Source organism: Ochotona princeps, chromosome 18 (genome assembly GCF_030435755.1).
Source record: "Ochotona princeps isolate mOchPri1 chromosome 18, mOchPri1.hap1, whole genome shotgun sequence".
In the NCBI taxonomy this organism is placed as follows: Eukaryota; Metazoa; Chordata; class Mammalia; order Lagomorpha; family Ochotonidae; genus Ochotona; species Ochotona princeps.
Genome location: NC_080849.1, coordinates 544,242 through 570,813, shown reverse-complemented (window position 1 = coordinate 570,813; position 26,572 = coordinate 544,242). Strand labels below are relative to the sequence as shown.

Below are 26,572 nucleotides of genomic sequence, written 5' to 3'. Positions count from 1 at the left end.
CCAGGAGAAATTGCCACCCTACGTGGAGCTTCAGCTTGGTGTGTGTTCTAGTCCATAGTGTTGGCACACAGAACCAAAGGGAACAATTAGCAACTGGAAAATGTGCAGGTGCTTTGCACATGAGGCTGCGACTGACCGAGGCATTCTGTGTTGCAGGACCTCTTCTCTATCAGCGCCTATGTTCTCGCTCAGAAGCCACAGCTGGACATCCACAGCTTTGAGGGCACCTTTACCAGGGTGAGTCAGCAGCCGCTGGGCACCACAGTTGTCTGGCTAGCTGGCTGTATCTTTAACATACCATCCTTCATTTTTTCACACTTTTTATTTTACATACAGGGTGGAGAACAAAAAAGAGAGAAAGATAGCCCATTTTGTGGTTCACTCCCAAACTGCCTGCAGGTGCCAAGGCTCGTTCCAGGCCTCCCTGTTGGGGTGGCAGAGCCCCGGCGCCATCTGCTGCCCCTGAACATGAGCAGGAAGCCGGGACTGAGCCCAGGCTCCCCTCGGAGTGCATCTGTCTCAAGTCGGACCACAGATGCTGGGCCAAGTGCCTGCTCCCCCAGACCGTCGTTTGGAGAGTAATTCCATGAAGAATAGGCTCCAACAGCAAGCTGTTTATTTGAAAGATAGTAGTAGAGAGGTAGACACAGAGGTCTCTCATGTGGTAGCAGATGGCTACAACAACCAAGTGGATGGAAGATCTTTCCCTCGGTCTCTGTAAATCTGATCTGCCTTTCCAATCAAAAATAAGTAAAACATAAAAATTGAATATCTTTTCAAGATTTATTTATTGGAAAGGCAGTGCAGTGGAGAGAGAGGGGAAGAAGAAGAGAGGGAGGGACAGTGGAGAGAGGAGAGGGGGAGGTCTTCCATCGCTGGTTCACTCCCCCAGTGGCAGCAGTGGCCGGAGCCGGGCTGGTCCATGGAAGCAGGGGGCTGCACTCTGCGTCTCCCTGCAGGGCTGTCTGTGTGGCTGTGTGTGTTTGCTGTCCAGTCCCGCCACTAGCAGCCTGCAGCTTGCATTTGCATTTTGCTTAGTGAAAAATATTCGAAGTCATGATCTTTCTTAGCAGAATTTGCAAGAAGTGGCATCTGTCTACATATCCTGTCCAAGTGTGTGTGCACATGTGCTGAAAAGACACGGCACACCCCAAGCCAGGGCCGGGGGGAAGGGAGTTGGCTGGGCACGTGATGCAGTCCAGCAGGTGCTGTTCCCATTCCAAGAATGTTGTTTGACCAACTCTTTGAAGATTCCATTTTAGTACATTCTTAAATTACAAGAGCATGTATTGATTTTATGGAAATTTAAACATGTATCATTAAAATTAAATTTTGGAAACAAGGAAATTGTTTTATACTTATAGTTGAAATAAAGATTTAAAAGATTTATGTATTCATTTGAAAGATATGGTGACAAAGAGAAAGGGAGAGACACAGAAAGATAAACTTCCATCTGCTGCTTAACTCCCCACGTGACAACAGCCAGGTCTGCACCAAGCTGGAGCCAGGGGCCAGGAGTTCTGTCGTGATCTCCCATGTGGGTGGCATGGCCGTCACGGTGCCAGGCCACCACCCGTGCCCTCTCGGCTGGAGCCAGGGGCCAGCTGCGACTTGGACGATGCTCTGTTGTGTGCTTCACTGTGGGGCTCAGCACCGGTTTCTTTCAGTACTCTTTACTTGTCTTCTAAACTTTGATTTTACGGTGCATTTCCACTGCTGTTCAGTTGGATCGAAGCTGTGGATGTGTTTCTCACACTGTGGCTATCTAAAGTCTGCGTAATTTTAAAAACAGATAATTTGCAGTTCTGTTTTTTTCTCCCTGCACAGGAAGACTGTGACCCACCTGTTCATGAAAGCCTCAGCATAGAAAATACACTGTGGGCCAGCACTGTGGTTGCCTCAGGTGAGAAACCTCTTGTGAGTGGCTTCTGTGACACAGGTGACACTGGGTGTGTCGGGGCCTGTGGGCCTGATTCTTGTTCAGAAGGTGAGGCAGGGCCTCTTGCAGGCCACCTGCTGCCCATTGGAGGAGGCGGGCGGGGAGGCAGGCACCTTCTGTCGAATTTGTGTGGTGCTAGACTCAGCCTGTGCCCTAGTCAGGGGTGGCATGGCGTGGGGTGGCGTGACGTGGCAGCACTGGGGAGCCCCGTGATCGTGGTCCGTGGCTTTTTCTCCCCTGTTCATTCACTCAGCAAGGATTGGAAGAGGAGAGTGTGCCTGGGGTGACTCTGGGAAAAAAAAGAGTTAGAGGAAGTTGAGTGGACGGAGAAATAGATGTCTCAGGCTTTCGAATGCAGGGCGGGAATTGTGAATTGGCGTGACTCAGTGTTTGAAAAGGAAGGTAAATTTCTATGGGAAGTATTGAAACTGTGCGTAGTTATCACCGTATCAGAAATGAGCTGATGCTGGGTGAGACACAGTGAGGAGCTAGTGGGTGTGAGCTGGCGCTGATGCTGCACGGAAGGACGCCCAGTGGAGGTCACTGGACGACAGCACGGCCCAGCACAGCCCAGGACGTGCTTGGTGTCCTCAGAGGCAGGCAGGCCAGGTCTTTGCTTCTGAGTCCCAAGAAATCTTCCCAGTCGCCCGGCGAGGCTCGTCCCCTAAGAAGCCCAGGAGCATGTCCTCCTCTCTTTCCACTCCTGAGGCCATGGGTTGCCCGAGCCTGACAGGCAGGCAGGCAGATGGCCGGCAGCCAGCCCTGCCGCCTGGGTTGGCAGAGGTTGGAAGATGCTCGGGGTAGTCCTTGGGAGCACACCACCACATTGGCATCAAACCACGGGAGGCCGGAGTTCGTGGCCTTTTGCCTGAGTGATGCTGAGGTGACTGAGCCATGTCTTCCTGTGGCCACAATGGTGTTCTGATGCCTGTTCCCTGGAGCACTCACTGTGACCTCTGGCGACACCAGGAGTCAGTGCTTGCTTGTGCACATCCTGGCCCCTACTCAGTCTCCTTCCATGTGGGGTGTGCGGTGCCAGGGTTGGGATCCCCGCCAGTGCTGCTGCAATGTTAGTTTGTGTCTGGATGCCTGTCCTCTTCGACGTCTGCCGCCTTGCTTAAAGACACCATTGAGAGCAAGTTCCTGGCTGGCAGAGCACGTGGAAGACCTGTGAGATGTTGGGAGCACCTGGCAGGTTCCTGATGCCTTTGGGTTGATGACAAGTTGAAAACTTTTTATTTTCTGTTTTCTGTTTTGTGCTTTAGAAGTTCCCTCAGTGAAGTTGGGTTGGCTGTTGAAACCTTGTCATGCAGCTGAACCAAGGGGACCTACAAAGGACTCCTACAGACTTACAGGTTCCCCTCCCTCATGGTTCAGAGCAGGTCAGGTCCTGAGAGGCCCTAGGGCAGTGGTGGTTGCAGGAGGGGTGCCCTGAGCCTGGTTCCGTACTTTCCCAAGAATCTAGCCAAGGGCTGTCAGCTGTGTTCCTGCTCTGGGTGAATTCAGTGGTTGCCATGTTGCCGCCCTTCCCTCGCAGTTTGGGAAGCCGCCCCTCTAGAGAAAGGTCAGTGAGCATGTGGATGGCCTGGCAGGAGAGCCCCATCCCGCATGGAGTCACGCAGCCCAAAGTGTCTGTGATGAGGATGGGCAGTGGAATTGGGCCTGGGCACAGAGGCATGGGACATGCTCCCAGTGACAGCATGAGCCCTTCCTCCAGCAGCGATCACACTGTTCCCAGAGAGGTTCTGGGGCAACAAATCCTGCTGTTAGCCTCATGATGACTGTTGATGTCCCTAATGTGTGCAGCACACACCTGTGTGCAGACTGTGTCCCCACTGTGTGCAACACACCTGTGTGCAGACTGTGTCCCTGTATAGCCCAGGCCCAGGTGCTGAGCTCCTTGTTTGTCTTTGTGTCTTGGTGTTAACTATTGGGCTGACCCCCCACCCTGGTCCAACTGCAGTGAGCCTGGTACTCAGTGCTCTAGCGCACTCTACTTTCCCATGTCTTGGCTGGCTGTGTGTTTTGCTGTCAGGCCCAGGTTGTGCTCTGTGTGGGCAGCCTGTACCCCGAGATTGTGAAAGCGATGGCCTGGGAGAGTTGTGTGCATTGTAGAACAGTGACTGTGGGTCCTCGTGGCATTGCAGGGTGTCTCAGGCGCTTCGTGCATAGCCTACGGTCACCAGGCGCAGCCCGAGTGCCCTTTCTGTGTTCTGTGCAGCACAGGTGCGCCTACAGTATCTGTTCACTTTGGGCTTTTTTACAAATCAGTCTTGAATAAGCATTTCACGGTCCTTTTGATCTAAGGCATTAATCATTTTGGTAAAATACTTTGAGTTTTGTTTTTTGTCTGTATGTGTACAATTTGGCGGGGGGGGGGGGCGGTCACTTAATGTGAGAATTGCAAGATAATCCACTGAAATGTGACATCTTGCTGATGAAGAGAATTACCAGGTGTTGTCCAAGAGATTATTATAACTGCATGGGGCCCGGCGGCGTGGCCTAGCGGCTGAAGTCCTCACCTTGAACGCTCTGGGATCCCATATGGGCGCCGGTTCTAATCCCGGCAGCCCCACTTCCCATCCAGCTCCCTGCTTGTGGCCTGGGGAAGCAGTGGAGGATGGCCCAAAGCTTTGGGACCCTGCACTTGCGTGGGAGACCTGGAAGAGGCTCCAGGTTCCCGGCTTCGGATCAGTGCAGCACCGGCCCGTTGCGCTTAGTTGGGGAGTGAATCATCAGATGGAAGATCTTCCTCTCTGTATATCTGACTTTGTAATAAAAATAAATAAATCTTTAAAAACAAAAAAAAGGGGCCCGGCGGCATGGCCTAGCGGCTAAAGTCCTCGCCTTGAAAGCCCCGGGATCCCATATGGGCGCCGGTTCTAATCCCGGCAGCTCCACTTCCCATCCAGCTCCCTGCTTGTGGCCTGGGAAAGCAGTCGAGGACGGCCCAATGCATTGGGACACTGCACCCGCGTGGGAGACCCGGAAGACGTTCCAGGTTCCCAGCTTCGGATCGGCGCGCATCGGCCCGTTGCGGCTCACTTGGGGAGTGAATCATCGGACGGAAGATCTTCCTCTCTGTCTCTCCTCTGTGTATATCTGGCTGTAATAAAATGAATAAATCTTTAAAAAAAAAAAAAAAGAACTACATGGAGGATGCTCTGTCTGCTTTGCTCACTTAACGTTCTGTGGGTCTGAATTACTTTAAAAATGAAGACTTTTGTCCTATATATATATTTATTATAGTATGTATTTTATTATATCCCATATATATATATACTCTTTAGCATTGGGATCATTTTTTGCTTAAAATGCAGCCATACTTTTTTTTTTTTAAGATTTATTCTGTTTTTATTGGAAAGACTTACGGAGGGAAAGGGAGAGACAGATCTGCCATCCATTGGTCACTCGCCAGATGACTACAGCAACCCTGAGCTGGGCTGGTCTGAAGCTAGGAGCCAGCAGCTTCTTCTGGGTCTCATTGGTGCAGAGGTCAACACACGTGGGCCATCCTCCACTGCCTTCCCAGGCACATCAGCAGGGAGTGGCATCAGAAGTGGAGCAGCTGGGGCTCAAACTGATGCCCATATGGGGACCTCAGTGCTACAGGTGCAAGCTTAGCGTGCTGCACCACAACCTCACTATTGGGCATTTGCAAGATTTTGTAGTAGGGATCTCTTGCTGCCTAGCAGATTACTCTTCCATTCAAGCAGAGTATTGACTGAAAGGGAGTTTGAAATCACAGGGCTGATCTGAACAATGACCGCAGTGGGGTGATGAGGGGACCGCAGTGGGGTGAGGAGGGGTCAGCAGAGCTGTGGGCAAGCCAGGTCCGGCTGCTGAGCCTTGTGTGTATGCCTGTTTCTGTGGATTTCTCACCAGCCGTGACAGTGACCGACTCCAGAGGTGCAGCCCTCCGGAAAGCAAAAACTGTTGTGCAGAAGGGAATCACGTCCCGCTGTCCTTGGGGACCGCAGAAGGGGCTCCTTGTTTCTGCTCGTGCTGTGAATACACAAGCAGGTTCCTGGATTTATGTCTGTCCTGATACAGAAACTTCTCAGGTTGGAACTAGTGGGAGGAGGGCTTAATTTTATATTTAAAGAGTAAATATATCATAAATGGGATGAAATTTATCATCCCATTTAAGTATTTCATTGGGAGATAATTAATTGTGTGTGCATCCTGGCCTCTGGTCCGAGGCGCACGGGGAGTGCAGTCTCGTCCCTCGGGGCCTCGCTGTACAGGTGCACAGAGAGCCCCTTCCCGTCTTCTCCTGGCCTGTCTGCACTGTTAGCCACCCATCGCCTGCTGTCCAGGAGCAGAAAGTGTCCCTGCACTGCTCGGCACCAGGACTGTGGATGAGAGCGTGGGCGCTGTACTTGGATGCCTCATGGGTGGCATGTTTCCTGTTAGTTAGCCCCACTTATTTCCCACATCTGGGTGGCCACTGACTACCATGTGCCTCAGCAGGCCGGTGCTGTGTCCATCTTGAAGGCTGATGGCTTCTTAGACACCTGTGCGTTTTACTAATAACAACATGTGAATGTATTTTCAGTTGGCCTTGTCATGTTACTGTGGTTATTCGGCATTCATGATGATGTTTGAGGTCAACTCATTTGGCAGAGTTGGAAACAACTGTCAGAGTGTATTTAAAATTTTGTTTCATGGATGTAGAATTTGGACCTCAGCTTTTTAAAATCTTTTAGTATCATTGCTACCCTAAATGCTGTGATCCCATGCAGGAAGTTTGCATGTGCTGTTATGGAAAGGCTGTGCCCGTCTGCTAGCTGTGGGCGAGCACACCTCTTGGGGATGTGCTGACACACTGGGTGGGCTGTGCCCGTCTGCCAGCTGTGGGCGAGCACACCTCGGGGATGTGCTGACACACTGGGTGGGCTGTGCCCGTCTGACAACTGTGAGTGAGCACACCTTTCCGGGATGTGCTGACACATCTGTGCCCGTCTGCCACGCGGTTAGGAGGAAGACTGTGCTGTGGACATGCTGAGCCAGAGCGCCCACCTCCATGGGGCCACGTGGTTAGGAGTAAGGCTGTGCTCCCAATGTGTGCCAAGTAGCACTGGAGCTTCTTGTGCCTTGCTGGCCAGCAGCAGCCATCATGCTTCCGGAAGTTGACAGCTGGGTGGCCACCTGGCCCTTGACCAGTGATCGAGTGCAGAGTTGTGGTTCTCTGATGCCTGGCGCTGATGCCCAGGGCAGACTCACATGACTGGATCACTTCCACCAGCATGGCAGACCTTGCCTGACGTCCTGGCGTCTGGCTGTAGCCTGGCCCAGCCCCAGCTGCTATGGGCATTAGGGAGGTGAGCTAGAAGATAAAACATTCTGTCTCTCCCCTGCTCTTCTGCATTTTTTCTCTCTCCCTGGTTTTCAGTTTTTTTCAAAAAACATCCATGGAAAATGAAACTGAAAACTTTGGTGTACGTTTAGAAGCACATCCATCTGTTAGAGAACAGCTCCCGTGAACCTGTCCAGACGTTTGATGGTCTGTGCTCTGCACGTACAATTAAAGAACCTGTCTTTCATGGATCTACTTAGAAGAGATTGACATAGTATTACATGGCTGTGCTAGTTGTGTGTGCCCTGACGTATTGGCGAACAGCTCCCATTGTGGTTCCAAGGGCTCCAAGGCTCCGCACAGCAGAAGTGGGGCCTGAGGAGGTCCCGGCTCCGCACAGCGGAAGTGGGGCAGGAGGAGTTCACATGCTGCACTGGGCTCCTTGGGAACACAGCTTCTCGGTTGAGTTTAAGCAGTCATTTTGGGAGACTTCAGGGAATGGCCACCTCATGCTTCCGTCTCAGGCGGAAAGGCAATGAGCACATTGTCTGAGCTCTGAGTAGGGAGGTTTGTACTGTTTAGCAATCATTAGATTGTCTTGAAGTAGCTATGTTGAATACTGTTGGGTAAATTTATATGAAGTCAAATCATGTGATATTTTCCATAAAAGCAGTTAGGTGGAAAGTGTTATCTCTGCTCCCCTTGACAGTATTTCTATAAGGACCGCTTTCATATCTTTGCAGGTACTGTAATAGGTGTTGTCATTTATACTGGAAAGGAGACTCGAAGTGTAATGAACACATCCAATCCCAAAAATAAGGTAGGCTAGCTGAGGGGCGATGGCTCCACTGCACTGCTGCTCCTTTCCACAGCTAAGTCCTGGCAGTTCTGGCTAGCTCACCCCAAGTGCAACATGCAGAGACCTGCAACAATGTTTTGCTGTAAGATGGGAGTTCTCTGTATTTATATGACAACATACTCATAACTGTCTTGTCTAATCAGAGTTTTATGTGTCTTAAATTTGCATTGTTAGATATATAATTTCCCCATAATTTGAGTTAATTGTGGGTCTCTAATTTCTTATCTTCAATCTACTTATTTTACAATTTGCGCCCTTTATTTTTATGTTGATGGTTCATTTTTGAAATAATCATTATTAATGTTTTATAGTGTTTAATTGGATAATGTTAGTTATATTGTTAAGCCATTTTTATTTCCATTTTAGAAGAAGCATGTTGCCAAACAAATATGAGCTTTAGAGATGGTTTCATTATACCCCAAACACGTCTCTGCAATTGTTGTGGATGCTGTGGTGTGTGTGTGAGAGCTGGATCTGACGAGGCTGCGGGCAGCGCAAGAGGCGCTGTCGAATGGCACGTTTCCTGGTCCGGGCCAGCGTGCCCCGGTGAGGTGCTGCTCATAGTCATGACTGCTCCTCCATGTTATTTGAAATGCAGTGTATGTGTCTTGAAGCAGAACAGAAGTTCTCGTGTGGGTTTATGCCTGGCTCTGTGACTGGCGAGCTTCAGCGGAGTGGGATGACCCTTCCAGAGGCTACGTGTAGGACAGGAGTTAACCTTGAACCTAGCAAGGTCGGACGGAGCGGGCATCTGCATGCTCACTGCCTTCATGCAAGGCACAGCCGGCCACATTCCTCCTGCCTTGCCCGAGCATCAGTGGGACTCTGCAAGAGGCTGCCACCCTCTCCTCATGAGCACCAGCTGTGCCCAGCCCTGACTTTGAGAAGGAGTGGGAGTAGTGGCTCAGCAGGGGAGCCCCATGCAACTCCCACTACTGGATTCTTTCCATCCCCGCCTGGGTCTTCTGTGTGCTGGTTGGGTGCTGTGGCCCAGTCTGGCATGGCCCGCCTCACCTCGGCATTTGCTAGTGGGTGCTCAAGCCCAGCTGGGCCTGGCCCACCCCACCCCCAGTTTGAACTCACGCTGATCGAGGGTTCAGCCTAGCCCAGCCAGCTCCCAGTCCTGGCCCGACCCACACTCCATTCTGGGCTCTCAGTTTTGCTTGTGGGCCTGGTTTGCCCCCGACCTGAGCTAAATGTATGCTGGTGGGTACCATTCCCTGACCTGGTTCGGGCTGCCCCCTATCATGGTTCTTTTGCTTGCCTGCAGGAACTGTGTCCCAACAGGTGTTGCCAAGCTCCTCCATCAGAACCTCTCTCGGTGCCAGATCTCACACACACCGGTGGGTTCCTGGACCAGCCCTACTTCATCCACCTTCTGTCCTAGCCACAACAGTGGCCTGTCCTGACTGGCCTTCACCCTTTCTGGTTTTTACTGTTGGGTGTTACAGCCCAGCCAAGGCTGGTCCACACCCAGACACAGCTCACGCCTGGCTCAGCAGGGACAAAGACCTGGCCTAGCTCATCCTGTACCTACCCTGGTTCTAACAAGCACCAGTGGGTGCTGGCGTTTAGCCCAGTCTTGTACACCCCAGACACAACCCCATTGTGCTAAGGACCACTGCAGCCATGCCCAGACTAGACAGCAGCCCCCATTCTGACCTTCACACTCACCAGTGGAAACCACAACCCAGCCAGGCTGTACCCTTTTCTCCCCAACTAGATCTGTTCCCAGCCACAGATCTTGCGTGTGCCAGTGGTTGCTCTGACCCAGCTTTGCACAGCCCTCCCATCTGTCTTTTTTCCTTTAACTTTATTTTTGCACTTATTTATATTTGAGGGTAAATTTGATTTTAAATATTACATTTAATATATTAAAAGCTAAACAGAGTTTAATGTGACAAACTTTTTACTACATTTTCCAGTTTAACTTATTTCCTGTCATTTTTTTTTCTTTGAGTTTCTGCCTTATCACCTACTTTCTGCTTCCTTTAATCTTGGCTTGCTATGTTCTTTATGTCTGGCCCATAGCTTCATCCCCGTCTCTCTCCTGAGTGGCAGGGGCCCAAATATTTGGGTAATCTTATTCTGCTTTCCCAGTCGATTAATAAAAGTGTTGATATTTTTGCAATATTGATTTTTCTCACAGAAAACAAGTAAGAGCAACCAATCTGTTCCACAAAATTATCAGTGCATTCGTTAGAAAGAATAGAGGATCTTGTTTTATAAAGCCAGTGTGGAAGAAGGTGAATGGCTGTCCAGCAGTGATAGCCGTGTGAAGTAGAAGTGCCTCACAGGAAGTGATGGACTCTTACGTGGCTGCCGTTGAAGGTGCCGCACTTGGTGAAGCAGCTGTTTGTGATGGTCAGAGCCTGGCTGCTCCACTTCTCATGCAGCTTTCTGTTGCTGTGCCGTCGGGGGAGCAGTGACCCAAGCAGCGACTCCGCCAGCCTGGGTGGAGTTGGAGTTGGGGGTCCCGCCTCCGGCTTGGGCCTGCTCTGGCTGTGGAGGCGCCTGGGGTGAACCAGAGGACCGCATATGTCTTGTTTCTCTCTCTGTCCTTCTCTGCTTCTCTTTCTCTGGATTTGTTTTTCAAGCAAATGCAGAAATTTTCTTTTAAAATAAACGAAGGAGAAATACGTAAATCCTACATGATTGATTTGATCTGTGGCAAATGCAGTCAGTCCTTATCTGCCTCCTTTTTCCTTCCCTGTTTTTGTTTTCTTGGCTTCCTTTTCCCATCTCATCGTTAGATTTCATTGGACTTCCACATTTATTGTAGTGCAAAGAGAGGACTCTGCCAAGTGCTTTAAGTTCTCAAGATTAAAAATGCTGCAGTGAAGCCAGCGCTGTTTTTATGAGATAGTCCAAGTGGTCAGTAGAACATGGCCCAGGTTCAGGGCAGTTGCTGAATTGCAGCCTACTTGTTCAGGCCAGCAGGGCCTGCTCTGTCCAGGAGCCAGCAGCTAGGGGGAGGGGGTCATGTGGGATGGCTCTCCAGGAACATGATCACCAGGGGCCTGCTCTGTCCAGGAGCCAGCAGCTAGGGGGAGGGGGTCATGTGGGATGACTCCCCAGGAAGGTGTATACCAGGGGCCTGCTCTGTCCAGGAGCCAGCAGCTGTGGGGAGGGGGTCATGTGGGATGGCTCCCCAGGAAGGTGTATACCAGGGGCCTGCACTGTCCAAGAGCCAGCAGCTATGGGGAGGGGGTCATGTGGGATGGCTCCCCAGGAAGGTGTATACCAGGGGCCTGCTCTGTCCAGGAGCCAGCAGCTATGGAGAGGGGGTCATGTGGGATGGCTCCCCAGGAACATGATCACCAGGGGCCTGCACTGTCCAGGAGCCAGCAGCTATGGGGAGGGGGTCATGTGGGATGGCTCCCCAGGAACATGATCACCAGGGGCCTGCACTGTCCAGGAGCCAGCAGCTATGGGGAGGGGGTCATGTGGGATGGCTCCCCAGGAACATGATCACCAGGGGCCTGGGCTTGCTGCCCTGGGGCTGGGGGCTGTGCAGGACCACACACAGTGGCCCCAGAGCCAGTGAGGAGACTGAGGGACATCCACCAGCGACTTCTCTTGCCAACGTGGCTGTTTTGGGGTTCTTGGACACAGACGCCGTGTGTACTGTTGGGAGGTGTCCCTGCTCTCTGTGGAAGGTGTTGAGACCAGGTGCAGAGGTGGATTGGCCATGACTCCATACGTCTGCACTTTGGCCTCTGAAGGAGCCTCATGAGCAATTTTAGACCCCTCTAGCATTCACTGAACCGCATGCTGAGGCCGTGGGTCTATCCTGTGTCCTCTGCACTGATCCTGTCTGCTCTCTCACTGCCTCCCCTATTTTCCCTTCCTGTACGGTGAGCTCTGGAATCTCTCTGCCTTAGAAGTACAACAGAATTACCCAGATAATCCCTGCTTCATAGAAAGGTTGAGTTGGGGGCTGGCATGTGGCATGGTAGGTAAAACTGTTACCTGCCACACCAGCATACCACGAAGACAGCATTTGTGTCCCACGCTTCTCCACTTGCAACCTAGCTCCCTGCTCATGGTCTGGGAAAGAAGCAGCATATGGCCTAAGTGCTTGGGCCTCTGTGCCACAGGGCAGACCAGAGGAAGCTCCTGGCTTCAGCCTTGCCCAGCCCTGGCTATTGGGACCATTTGGGGAGTGAACCAGCAAATGGAATATTCATATTCTCTCTCTGTCTCCAACTTTGACTTTAAAATAAATAAATAAAACTTAGAAGAAAAGACTGTGAGAGGGCTGTGTGACTGGCAGACATGCAGCACAGTTGATACTCATGGCCCAGCACAGTGCCGGTGCCCTGCAGCCATCAACTCCACAGGCCAGCAGCCTGCTCCTGTCCTTCAGCCCTGCTCGAGTCCTGTGGGGTTCCTTCCGTTACCATCTCACAGCGAAGGCTTGCAGCTGCCGTGAGGGCCTCGGCTGTGGCCTCACCATCCTTGCCCGCTGCATTGCTCCCTGATGTCCTCTCCCCGTCAGGACCCGCTTGAGGATCAGCATTCATACTTTGAAAGTCTTCCCACGTTTGAGCAGATGAGAGCTACTCAGCTTAGCTACTTACCGTGCATCTCTTCATTAAAAACAAAATTGAAGGGTAGACAAGAAAGCCTATCAGATACAACAGGCTTCCATTTGCCAGTTTATTCGCCTGAAACCTTCAGTAGTCAAGCCTGAGCCTGGCCTAAGCCAAGAACCCGGGGCAGTGCCAGCCTCCAGTGTGGGTGCTGGGGCTTCCCAGGACTGCAGGCTAGAAAGCTGTATTTGCTAGCTGGAGGTGGGGACTGAAGCCCTATTTTCCAAATGTGGGATGCAGGTGTCCTAACCTGAGTCTTAGTGCTAGGGCAAAGGTATGTTCCACAACATTTCTTTGCACGCTTGTTATTTGTCTTGGCTTATATCGCCAAACATCTTTTGGCAAATTCTAATCTTTGCGTTGTTTTGTTCTTTTATAGCTGCTTCTTAAAAGTAAAAAGTTCACTATACTCAGACATAGCAAAAACTGAGGACGGGGTGTGGCCAGCCCTACACAGACCTCAGACGTGTGCAGAGGACAGGGTGTGGCCAGCCCTACACAGACCTCAGACGTGTGCAGAGGACAGGGTGTGGCCAGCCCTACACAGACTTCAGTTTAACAGAACTTCTGCATTTGTTTCGTCCTCTGCTCCGACTGCCTTCATAGCACTTCATCCCGGAATATGCAGTGATAACAATAGTCGCGCTCAGGAATGTGCTTTAGCTGCTGGCCCTCTGTGGCCTCTCGCTGCCCTGTGTGACAGGAGGCCCCTGGTGGCCACAGCAGCATCTGCCTCTGCTGCTCTCTCTTGAATCGGACCTGGGTGTGCACACGCTCTCCTACTTTCCTCTCAGCTGCCTGCAGCCACTCTGCATTTCATATTAAGGAAATAAATATGCAGATTAGCTCAGAATGAGCTAAATTCAGAGGCCCTGAAAAATGTCGGATTTCTTTGTGGATTTGTCCATGGCACTGGTTCATGAAATCCAAGTATCAAGTTTGCATGACTGGAACACAAAGCCTTGTGTCCATTGTAAAGGTCTGTTGGATTCTTGTAGTATGTATAGCGTGGTTTGACCAGCAGCGGAGATGAAGGGTAAGGCGTACAGTGTTGTAAGCTGAAGGGAAAGTCAAGGATAAGCGGAAAGTCTGAAAGCCCAGGTTTAGGTAGTGTTCCTCGTTACAGTCCCGCGAGGACAGGGTGAAGGGCAGTGGGCTCGACTCTCAGTTGAGGTGTGTTTTAGAACTGACCAAATCCAAAGTTTTCATTTCTCAGCAGTTGCTTTTAGGTAATATTTGGTGAAAGTTTAAATTACAAGGATTGCAAGTTGTGTAATGGACTCCTTTATAAAACATAGGCTTAGACATATTGAATAAGATGATGCTTGATTACATTTAAGAGGAAAAAATTCTTGCAGGTTAAGAAACATCAGTCGTGACAGGTTGCCATTTTCCCGCCGTTCCTGATAATAAGTTGCTTAGTGCCCGAGCACGCAGGACAGGATGATGATACCGATGACTCGTGCCAGTTCCTGTGGTCCCTCGGGTGTATTGATTTGTGCTCCTATAAAAGATGCTTTCAAATGTCTCATTGACAGGGAGACGGGTGACAGGTGCCATTACGTGAATTAGAGCCACTTGTCATCGCCTGAATTGTTGCAGAGGCATTTCCAGATAATAGAACAAAATAGAATCAGCTCTAGTGTGCTTTGCAAGTTGAAACATCAAGGCAGTTTGGGAGAACAGCTTTCTTACTTTAAAAAAGATACTTCATTAATATTGAAAAGGCTCCCTTGGTTGGTATTACAACATTGCAGTAGGACAGCTGAACACTGCTCTGGTGGTCGCACATCCTTTCATTTCCCTAATGGTGGCATACTTGTTTAAAGATGGCACACCACATATTCTAGAACATGGTACGACAGTTCAGAGGGCTCACATGCCTTTGGGCTGCCTTTCTGTGGTCGCTGCTGTTACTATGAGCAGATCTTAGATCTTCCACCCTTGTGAGGAGAAGCTGAACGGGCAGAGCGAGCGCCTGCTGCGCGGTGACGTCACAAAGCACCCTCACCCTCAAGTGAGGGGCAGGCTGTGGTACTGCAACCCCGCACACCCGAAGCTTGGATTTCTTCGTCAGCAGTGTGCACGTAAGTAAACGTAGCTTCCAGGGAGTGAGAAAAAAGCAAAATGCTGAGCGTGGAGAAGCCAAGCCGGATGGAGCGTCTGGAGCGCCATGCTCTGTTGGACTGTGTAGCACATATCTGAACCAGAAAGCGAAAATCCCTTTTAAATACGAGTTTGACTGAAGCGAGGGCTCTCAGTGGGAAATACAAGCCTATGTATCATTTACAGGAAGAGCTTTGTATCACTAACAAGTTTCCTGTACAGTCCTGGATAAGGTGGGCCTGTTACCTTGTTGTGTGTTCATGGCTGATTTCCACTTCTGAGCCCTGCAGAGAAATCTTCAAGTCAGAATCCTCAGCAGGAAGCATCATTTGCTCCAGAAGCAGCGGTGTGTCTCCCTAACTGTGTTTGAACTCTGTGACTCCTTATCCTCTAGGGGCCTGTGCACCTGCCTGTGGCCAGGACCTGGCTACCCATGCGGTCCTGAGCACAGGCAAGCAGGTCCCCCTGGCAGAGGGGCCAGGGACTCTTAGTCCCTGGAGTCGGTGCCCTTCCTGGCTCTGCAAGGGCCTGTCTGACCCAGCATGCTGTTCTGTAGGTGGGTCCCAGGGGTCTTGCTGCATGCCCAGCCGTGTGCAGCCTGGGTGGGGAAGTAGCCTTCACTGCTTGTGGCCAGGAGGAAGACCCTGCCAAGGAACACGTGCTCCATCGTGTCCACCTCCTCTTCCCTTCAGAGTGGGCAGCCCCACTCGCGGTTGTGCACAGGCCTCAGGGGAGCGGGCCAGCAGCAACCTGAACCGGCAGTGGTCTTGTCTTCATTAGAAGCCTGTCTTACATATGGTTTCAACTTTTTCACACATTGGAAAGTAGATTCTGGATGCTAACGTTTTGCTTAATTTGGGTTTTCGACGGAGTAGCAACTGTGTCTGGTAAAGACATGTATGATCCAGTGAGCAGGAACTGATGGGAGGCTCCTCCGTGTCACCAGCAGTGTCTGCTGCTGGTAATTACCGTTGACCGGGTGCCGTGTCCCCTGTCGCCAAGGGTGACTTTTTTGAGAGCTCTCCTCCAGAGGCAGTGCTTGTGTGAGGCATTGAGGGGTCTTGTTGGAAGCTCTTGAGGCATTAGAATGGAAGTTTGGGAACTGTTACTTCAGCGCAGTTAGATGGCTCAGAACTGCTCTGAAAGAGTGGTACGCAAGTTGGAATGGGTGGTGTGATTGCAGAGTTTTCTTAACTCTGAAGAGCAGGGGAGGGAGCTGGGACACAGAAAGCTGTCCTCCAGGGCCCAGAGCCTCTGGGAGCATCAGGGAAGCACTGGGGGCTCCCGGAGGTGTGCGGGGACATTCCGGAAGGCTCCGGCCCAGCCATACCCAGTGCCCATGAGCTGTGAGTGGGATGGCAGAGGCTATAAAACAGCTCCATGTAAGACGTGCTTGTGGTGCCTTCCTCACACTTAGTATAACACTATGTGAGCCTAGTCGCCATTCACAGGCTGCCTGTTGAGGGGAGGTTAGGTGGGCAGGCTGACTGGAGCAGCTGAGGCAGAGGGTGGGCAGGGCAAGGGCTAGGCGGGCGTGCAGACTGGACCTGCTGTTGGGGGCAGGGAGCTAGGCGGGCGTGCAGACTGGACCTGCTGTTGGGAGCTAGGCGGGCGTGCAGACTGGACCTGCTGTTGGGGGCGGGGAGCTAGGTGGGCATGCAGACTGGACCTGCTGTTGGGGGCGGGGAGCTAGGCGGGTGTGCAGACTGGACCTGCTGTTGGGGGCTAGGCTGGTGTGCAGACTGGACCTGCTGTTGGGGGCTAGGCGGGTGTGCAGACTGGACCTGCTGTTGGGGGCTAGGCGGGTGTGCAGACTGGACCTGCTGTTGGGGGCGGGGAGCTAGGCGGGTGTGCAGACTGGACCTGCTGTTGGGGGCGGGAAGCTAGGCGGGTGTGCAGACTGGACCTGCTGTTGGGGGCTAGGCATGTGTGCAGACTGGACCTGCTGTTGGGGGCGGGAAGCTAGGCTGGTGTGCAGACTGGACCTGCTGTTGGGGGCGGGGAGCTAGGTGGGCGTGCAGACTGGACCAGTGGTTAATTAGAATTTGTGCTGCAGTAAGACTGAGTCTCAGTCCTTGTCAGAGGAATGCTGGCCGCGGACACCTTTAGTCAGCCCCCCTTGGGTGCGGAATGCATACAACCGTGTTTGGACAGGGAGAATGACTGCGGACGATGGTATGCGGACTGGCATGGAATGCCACAAGCTGGGCTGTCCTCCCACCCCGGAGGCGTCTGGTTTTCCGAGTGCTCGTGCAAACTGACCATACTCTTCTGATTCTTCTTACTTTCTGAAGCCAGTGCAGTCCGGAAAAAAGGCCATGAGGAGAGTTAATATGAGGAATGACATTGTGGCCATATGCCATGTCAGAGTGCCTGGCTTGAGTTCCCACTGATTGACCGCCCCGCCTACTCCCCCGCTCACAGCCCTGGGAAGGCAAGGGAGAATGGCCCACATGCTCTGGCCCTGCCCCCTTGTGAGAGACCAAGGCCTCTGGCCTGGCCTGGGCCTGGCTGTGGCTGAGTGGCCTAGTGGGGAGTGAAGCAACGGATGGAACATTTCTGGCAGTCTGCCTTTGAAATAAATACATCTTTTTTTTTTTAAAGATTTATTTATTTTTATTACAAAGTCAGATATATAGAGAGGAGGAGAGATAGAGAGGAAGATCTTCCGTCCGATGATTCACTCCCCAAGTGAGCTCAACGGCCAGTGCTGTGCCGATCCGAAGCCAGGAGCCAGGAACTTCCTCCAGGTCTCCCACGCGGGTGCAGGGTCCCAAAGCTTTGGGCCATCCTCGACTGCTTTCCCAGGCCACAAGCAAGGAGCTGGATGGGAAGTGGGGCTGCCATGGGAAGAACTGGTGCCCATATGGGATCCCAGTGTGTTTAAGGTGAGGACTTTAGCTGCTAGGCCATGCCGCTGGGCCCAATAAATACTTCTTTAAAAGAAGTGAAACATGGATGGGAAGTGGAGCTGCCAGGGCTTTCAAGGCGAGGGCTTTAGCCACTAGGCCATGCTGCCAGGCTCATGTTTCACTTCACCTTAAACACACTGGGATCCCATATGGGCACCAGTTCTTCCCATGGCAGCTCCACTTCCCATCCAGCTCCCTGCTTGTGGCCTGGGAAAGCAGTCGAGGACGGCCCAAATGCATTGGGACCCTGCACCCACGTGGGAGACCCGGAAGAGGTTCCTGGTCCCAGCATCGGATCGGCGCGGCACCGGTCCATTGCGGCTCACTTGGGGAGTGAAAGATTGGATGGAAGATCTTCCTCTCTGTCTCTCCTCCTCTCTGTATATCCGGCTTTCCAATAATAATAAATCTTTAATAATAAAAAATAAAAGAAGTGAAACACGAGTTGCTGAAGTCGGGCCGAGCATGTTGGAGAGTTGGTCCTGCTTCCCAAGTGGATTCCAGCCAGTGGCCTAGGAAGACGGTGAATGCTGGCCCAGTACCTGCATTCCTGCACCTATTTGGGAGGCCCGAAGGCCTCTCCGTTCCTGACTTCAACCTCACTCAGCCCTGAGGCTGTTATTTTGGGGGTGACCACCAGATAAAAGATCATTCCATCACAGGTCAGTTTACAGGGTCCCAATCTCCCTGTCACCAGCACAGCTCAAAGCTGCTCTCGCAGAGCCCCGCCCCTGTGCAGTGTCAACCCGACCCTCAGCCTCCACCCCCACACTCAGTCTGTCCCTCTGCCTCCGCACTTTGGCTCCGAGACACACTGCTCTCCTGCACCCCAGACTGCTCACACAGACCAGAGGAGTAAGAAGCTGCAGAATGGCATGTGCCTCGGGGCGGGGCGGGTGTGCACTGCTGAACAGACACCACCTGTGCTCCAGACACTGCAGCAGGCGGTGTGTGCATAGTGTGATGGGTGCGTGGCTTTGTCCAGGCTCAGGGCAGAATCCTTTGCGTGACTGATGCTCCCACTGGGTCTCCCTGGGCCTCCTGAGCACTTCAGCTGGATGTGGCTATTTTATTATCACGTGTCATCATTGTTCATGGAAAGCATATCAGTCATTGGGTACTTTTCTCCCTTCGGCCTGACTTCCTTTTGGCAAAGGTATTTAGAAGTGAGATTCTGGGAGCTGGGCCTGTACATTGACATGACTGTTGTTTTCATGTCACTAAGTGTGCAAGTAGGGGGAGAGATGGATGTGTGGATTGGTGGGAGGTGGTTGTGTAGCTGAGTGGATGGACAGACAGGTGGGTGTGCGGGTAGGGCAGTTAGTGTGTGGAAAGGTGGATGTACAGTGAGTGGGTGGATGAGTGACGGCTGGCTGGACAGGTGGATGTGTGTGTTAACAGCAGTATATGTGGGGGGATGTGCACATAGAGTTGAGTCCTATGTGTTCTGTGTTTGTACATTGAACACCTGGAGTTCAGACACTTTCAACTCCAATTCAGGTTCAGCTGTTTGCTCTTCTTCTCTGACTCCCCTTCCCGACAGGACACAGCCTGTCTCGACCCTGCGTGTGTCTTTACTCGGTGAGCTTCCCCTGGCTGTGATCGCCCCACCGCATTCGAGCACTGCCCTGCCCTCCCCCCTTGAGGGTGCGCAGGCTGCAGCACCCACGCTGGCTCGTGTGACTGTGAGAGAGGAGGATGTGCACACACTCCCACACCTGCAGCTGTGTTTTTTGTTTCATTCCCTGAGAGCTAAACTGCCTGTGTTCACATTTGTGTACTGCAGCAAAGCGTGCAGGACCTGAAGGCAAGCACTTTGGTGTTCGGTAAATGCTGACTGGCTGAACAGAGAAGGGAGCATTGAGTGAGTCAGTAAAGGGTGTGTGTGAGCTGCCCTGAAGGCAGCCTTTAGATGGCTGTGGCTCTCGCTGGCCCTCTCACAGGGGTTGACCTTCTCACTGGCCCTCTCACAGCCTCTTTGGGGTTGAATGTAGGGTTTATTTGGTGGGCATGTGTGTTTCACACCTGAGTTGTACCGGGTCTCTGTGCCAGTTTCACAGGCTAAAGTCCCTGTGAGACACTCAGTGTTCCTCTAGAAACTTTGAATGTATAAGTAGCCATCAGGTACCCTTCCCTTTGCCCAGAGAACCCACCGACCGCACACTGCTGGCACAGAATGAGGGAGCTGCTGCAAGGTGATTTGTGAGCCCTTTCTAAGTGCGTGTTAGAAATCAGTGTGTCTCTCAGATAGCTGTGCTCAGAGGGACACATCCTGTGTATTACCCCCAGTAGTTTGCATACGCTCTTAATAAAAGAAATGATTTATTTCAGGTATTGCTAATACTAGTTTTGCAAATTAATGTTTCAAGGTAAATAACAAGTTGATAAATATAAGAAGTTAGGCCAAGAACTCTAGTGTGTAATTCCCAAGCTGTACAGGCAAGTTTCCATGAGCTGTGGTGGTGCTGGTAGTGTGCGTGTGACACGGCGCTGTCCCCGTTAGCTCCGTGCTGGTAGTGTGCGTTTGACACGGCGCTGTCCCGTTAGCTCCGTGCTGGTAGTGTGCGTTTGACACGGCGCTGTCCCCGTTAGCTCCGTGGGTGGTGTGCGTGTGACCCGGCCCTGTCCCCGTTAGCTCCGTGGGTGGTGTGCGTGTGACCCGGCGCTGTTCCTGTTAGCTCCGTGGGTGGTGTGCGTGTGACCCGGCGCTGTTCCCGTTAGCTCCGTGGGTGGTGTGCGTGTGACCCGGCGCTGTTTTGTTGCTGTCATGATGAATCTCACACTGTGTTACACACTCGCAGAATCGCACAGAACAGTGTTATGGACACTTCCACCACCACAAAATAAACACGTGGAGGTTAGAAACACAAACTAGAAAGCTCGTTAACCTGTGAAAATGAGCAAGTTGTGTGTGATATAATTGAGAAAGAGATTTGTTTTGTTTTCATTGAATATTTAGTCATTCAAGCATCAATTTCCTTAAGTTAAAGTCAATAATTTGTTTTGTTACAAAAATTGTTTCATTGCCTTAAGATACAGACGTGGTCTGAGCATGCAATTTAGAGAGCAAGATTTTCATAATGGATCAATTTAATATGTTTTTAATTCCAAACAATATAAAGAAAAATTACTACTTGTACGGCTCAGTTTCATTCCTCGTAATGTGTCTGGCCGTTCATTGACGTAGCTTCCATCTGGCATCGTGGGGCGCTCACGGGCCAGGCCACGTCTGCCAGCGACTCGGCTGTGCCGGCTGCTAGACAGGCACACCTGTTGTTGAAGGTGATTTGTAGGTGCAAATTAGCTTGAAAATAGATTTATTCTTTGACATTTGAAATATCTGTGTTCCTTGTATTATTTGCAGTTTCATTTTTCTTACTTGTAATCAATATAAGAATGTGTGACATGCCAGGTTGTAATGTATGCCCAGTTCTCTTATTGCACATTGAGTACCATAATGACTATAGTAATGGGGCTGAAAACAGTTTCTGGACAGTCGGTGTGTGCAGAAGAGCCCCAGACAGCACCCATATATGGATGTAAGTAATTTGAATATAAGATGTGCCTGTTAACTGTTTAATTAGTGCTGTGTTAGTTTATCAGTTTTCCTTGGCCAGCATTTTGTCATTAAAAAAAAATTGATTTCTTTATGTATCTGAAAGGTGGAGTGACAAAGACAAGGAGAAGGAGCAAGGGAGTGACACAGATGTTTCACCTGTTGGTTCCCTCCCCACATCCCAACAGCTGGAGTTCCATCCAGGCTTCCCGTGTGACTGCAGGAGCCCAGGACTAGGGCCGCATCACCCAGAAAGCTGTCTTGCAGCCCCAGAGTGGCCAGGACTTGGAGCAGGCATTCCAGCACGGACTGGAGTGCTTGCCCCTCTGTCACCTTCTGAAGGGGAGAACCTTCATTTGGCAATGATTGTTTAATGCAAGGAAACTGTATATTGTGATGCCAGGCCTTTGAGTTTCTAAATCGCTTGTTGACCAAAGTGTTCCTAGACCAGTGTTGAGTTGGCCTGTGTGATGCTGGCGTCTGCTGTCAGTGTGTGGGTGCAGTCTCACTGCTCATGATTCACCTCCCTGCTCGTGTGCCTGAGAAGGCAGGAGATGGTGGCTCCAGCACTGGGCCTGCCACCCCCCAGTGGACTTCTGACATGACCACTGCAGCCGTCTGGGAGTGAAACAGTGATAGATGTGCAGTGCCATGCTGTGCTGTGGCACAGTGGGTGAAGCCACCACCTGTGGCACTGACATCTTGTATGGGCAGCAGTTCAAGTCTGGCTGCTTCACTTCGTCCCAGCTCCCCGGTTATGGCCTGGGGGAGTACTTAATGTAATGCACCCACATGGGATACACGTGAAAAACTCCTGGCTTCAGACCAGCCCATCTCGGGCCTGCAGCAATCACATGGGGTGTGAAGCAACAGATGTGTCTGTCTCTCCCTCTCTCTAACTCTGTCTTTCAAATAAAATAAATGTTTAAAATAATTAGTCAAAAGACAAAAAGGAAACTCCCTCTGTCAGTCTGTGCCATTGTGCCTTTCGAGTACATAAAATGATCTTAGAAAATAAAAAATTCTCGCTGGCAGTAACCCTTTGAAGGCATTTGATGTACAGCAGTTGGTGCTATTGGCCCTGGGGCTGCTCAGGTACAAGCTGTGGAGGTATCACAGTGCCGCCTCAGGGCCTCAGGTACAATCATGCAGGCAGCCTGTTCCTGCATGGCCTTCCCGCCGTGGCCTGTGCTGGACACGGAAGGAGATAAACTGCAGAGACAGGCAAGGCAGATGTGGGTCTGGGGTACATGCCTCTTTCCCAGCATTCCTAGGGGTGTGGTTTTTGCTGTGCCTCTGAAGAGCGTGTGAAGCCACTGCCCAGGTGCCCAGTGGGTTGAGGACTGGAGAATATAGGCTCTGGAGCTCTTGGGGTGAAAAAAAAAAAAAACAACAACAAATGAGCTGTGCAGCTGTGAGATGTGGCCAGGATGGGGAGCGGGGTGTGTCAAAGCTGGCCTCCTCACCTTGGGGCATCCTGGAACCTGGCTGTGGGGTGGGAAGCCAAGAGGCAGGTCCCCATATAACTGGGATCCTTGTGAGCCAGGATGTGACCAGATTGTTTTCATTAGAACATTTAGAAATTTATTTTAGAAAATTAAAGTTACAGTTCATACATCTAAGTCCCTGTCCTGTGAAAGCCATAGGTGCTGATTTCCTGCCTTGCCTGGGTCCTCAGGGCAGACAGAGAACACAGGGGCAGGGGTGGCTCTGTGTGTCCTGGTGCTATGGGAGTGACCGTGACCCACGCCTCCCGGTGTAAGCAGCGTGCGCATGCATGATCAGGGTCGTCAGGGCAGGAGCAGGGGTGACCCCACAAGGAAAATATGCTACCTAATTAGATTCAGTCAGAAAATAGCTATAGAGTGGCATGAGTGATCTTAGATAATCGTGGAGGAGCTGGAGTGCCCTGAGGTGACATGGAGGACTGGAGGTGACCTGAGGTGACATGGAGGACCTGAGGTGACATGGAGGACTGGAGTGCCCTGAGGTGACATGGAGGAGCAGGAGGTGCCCTGAGGTGACATGAAGGAGCTGGAGGTGCCCTGAGGTGACATGGAGGACCTGAGGTGACATGGAGGACTGGAGTGCCCTGAGGTGACATGGAGGACCTGAGGTGACATGGAGGACTGGAGGTGCCCTGAGGTGACATGGAGGACCTGAGGTGACATGGAGGACTGGAGGTGACCTGAGGTGACATGGAGGAGCAGGAGGTGACCTGAGGTGACATGGAGGACCTGAGGTGACATGGAGGACTGGAGGTGCCCTGAGGTGACATGGAGGACTGGAGTGCCCTGAGGTGACATGGAGGACTGGAGGTGCCCTGAGGTGACATGGAGGAGCTGGAGTGCCCTGAGGTGACATGGAGGACTGGAGGTGCCCTGAGGTGACATGGAGGACTGGAGGTGCCCTGAGGTGACATGGAGGAGCTGGAGTGCCCTGAGGTGACATGGAGGACTGGAGGTGCCCTGAGGTGACATGGAGGACCTGAGCTGGAAGTGGAACCCAGGGCACGTGAGTTGACTGATACGAGTCCAGAGGACGGCTGCGTATAGCAGAGCCCAGAAGACTGTGAGTGGGCACAGCCGGTGGGGCCATGGCAGTGGTGGATCACAGGCAGCCCATGTTTGAGTGCCTGTTTGAAAGTCCTGGCTGTTCTGCTCCTGAGCAAGGAGGATGGTTCAGGTACTTGGGGCCCTGCCACCATGTGGGTGACCTGGGTGGCTCCTGGCCTCAGGCCATTGGATGAATGAACTCTATTTCTGTCAGTTTGTCTTTCAAATAAGTAAATTAAGTCTTTGAAAAAAGAAAGGGCAGTGTTGATGCTAATCTGTGTGGGAAAGCAGAGGCTGACCCACGTGCTTAGGCCCCTACCCCACGAGTGAGACCTGGAAGAAGCTCCTGGCTTCAGCCTCGCCCAGCCCCAGCCGTTGTGGCCATCTAGGAAATGAACCAATGGACAGAAGACCTCTCCCAGGCTATTCTTAAAAGGCAGAACTTTGGCTTTGACACTTCACGTGGTTTAGAAGCGTGGCAAATGCTGAGTTCTCCACGTGGTGGTGTGCAGGTCCCTGCCACACGCCCGTTGCGTGAGGAAACTGCCGCAGGCTGCTGAAGCTCAGTTTCTCGGGGCGTGTTGCTGTTCGGGCGTGCTGTGCTGCGAGCACCGTGTGTGTTGGCACGTTCCTGCACACCTCTCTCTAAGGCATGTGCCCTGAGGTAGAGTGTGGGGCTGTGGGAGGTGTGCATGTTTGCTTCACACAGCTCCAGTGTTTTGGAAAAACTACACCAGTTTTTACTCTTTGCAGCCATGCCTGGGGGCACAGGTTTCTCTACAGGTGTGTATTTTATTTCATTTTTGTAATTTCAGCCTTGTAGTGGCTGTTTACTGACATCATCTAGTTGTGATTTTTGAAGTCTGTTTTTGTTATTTTAATGTGTAAAATGTGGAGAGACACAGAATAGAAGGAGGGACAGGGCAACAGATCTCCCCTTAGTTGGTACCCTCTCCAGAAGCCTTCCGCATGGGCACTGAGTGTCCAGCTGGGTGCTGGGCCTCCCCTGCTGCCCTCCCAGTGTGCTGGCAAGCAGCTGGGGTACAAACAAGAAGCCCGGTTTGGCTGGGGCATCTCCAACTGCTGAGTAATCGAGGGCCCTCCTGGGCTCCTGGTTTTCAGGTTTGGTTTCCTTGCATCTGAAGAGATGGCATTGCCTTGGTGTGTGCATTGGCACAGGCTTCACCAGGTCAGGGCATGGCCAGTGTCCTGTGGCTCTCAGCAGGCCAGGGCGTGGCCAGTGCCCAGTGCCCAGTGCCCAGTGTCCTGTGTGGCCCTCAGCAGGCCAGGGCGTGGCCAGTGCCCAGTGTCCTGTGTGGCTCTCAACAGGCCAGGGCGTGGCCAGTGCCCAGTGTCCTGTGTGGCTCTCAACAGGCCAGGGCGTGGCCAGTGCCCAGTGTCCTGTGTGGCTCTCAACAGGCCAGGGCGTGGCCAGTGCCCGGTGTCTGTGGCTCTCAGCAGGCCAGGGCGTGGCCAGTGCCCAGTGTCCTGTGTGGCTCTCAGCAGGCCAGGGCGTGGCTGTGTCCTGTGTGGCTCTCGTGTAGCAGCCTCTCTGCCCTGCCGTTTTGTTCTCCCTTTGGTGTTTGGGTGAATAGCGATTCTTGGCTCTTTTTAGTCTGACTTGCAGTCTTGTCCTTTTGGTTCACAAAACCTTTTCTACCTTGGCTCCCTTCTGAGTCCTGACTCTTCGCCCTGTTAGCCTCTGCGCATGATGTGGAGGAGTGACCAGGTTTCCTGTCCCCTGGGTAGGTGCCCAATTGACTTCCGTTGACTTAGAGCCGAAGTGCACGTATGACTGAGCTCCTGCTGTGCTAATAATGGTTTAAATCAGGTTCCTATTTCATCTCTGTGGATCATAGGAGGGAATAATTTCTGCAAGATTGACTCCTCTGGGGCTGGCTTTGTGACACAGTGGGCTAAGCCCCTGCCAGTGACACTGGCAGCCCACAGGGGTGCTAGTTCAAGTCCTAGCCTCTCCACTTCTGATCAGACTCTGAGCACAGGACACAGAAAAGGCCAGGTGAATCCCCCAGTGCCAGTCCTTGCAGTCCGTGGTAGGGGTCAGGGGGCATAGAAAGGTGGAGTGTGCCTCTGGGTGTTACCGGGTCCTGAAATTGACTTTGGAGAATGAACTCATTAAAAGTGAAGCCACCTTGGTCCCATCTCTGCTGTGTCTCAGCGTGGACGGATGAGGTACTCCTGCAGCATGCCCTTGGCGCCAGGGCTGTGCAAGGCCTCGGACTCCCCCCGGGTGACGCTTGTGCAGCTTGGCCTGTTCAGAAAAGGGGGCTGAGTTTCTGGTTTCTTAAGCTCCCAGGAGCTGGGAGCTGCAGGCCGTGTCACACACAGGCACAGCCTCGGGTGTCAGGCCACGTCCAACTCTCCTGGCGTGTCACACACAGGCACAGCCTCGGGTGTCGGGCCACGTCCAACTCTCCTGGCGTGTCACACACAGGCACAGCCTCGGGTGTCGGGCCACGTCCAACTCTCCTGGCGTGTCACACACAGGCACAGCCTCGGGTGTCGGGCCACGTCCAACTCTCCTGGCGTGTCACACACAGGCACAGCCTCGGGTGTCGGGCCACGTCCAACTCTCCTGGCGTGTCACACACAGGCACAGCCTCGGGTGTCGGGCCACATCCAACTCTCCTGGTATGTCACACACGGCACAGCCTCGGGTGTCGGGCCACGTCCAACTCTCCTGGCGTGTCACACAGGGTGCCCGCCCTGCAGCTGCAGTGCTGTGTCCTC

The 26,572-nt window shown here is 52.3% G+C and overlaps 1 protein-coding gene across 4 annotated transcripts in view; it reads left to right on the top strand.

Annotated features, from left to right (window-relative positions):
* ATP9B (ATPase phospholipid transporting 9B (putative)) overlaps nucleotides 1-26,572 on the top strand; it is a 198,368-nt gene that overhangs the window by 100,717 nt on the left and 71,079 nt on the right. For 3 of the 4 annotated variants that reach the window (XM_058677155.1, XM_058677157.1, XM_058677154.1), the window contains 3 exons: nucleotides 157-237; nucleotides 1,828-1,903; nucleotides 7,982-8,058. In XM_058677155.1, the coding sequence (XP_058533138.1) occupies nucleotides 157-237; nucleotides 1,828-1,903; nucleotides 7,982-8,058 (234 nt within the window). The remainder of the gene's footprint in view (nucleotides 1-156; nucleotides 238-1,827; nucleotides 1,904-7,981; nucleotides 8,059-26,572) is intronic. The other variant, XM_058677156.1, reaches the window with a different exon arrangement.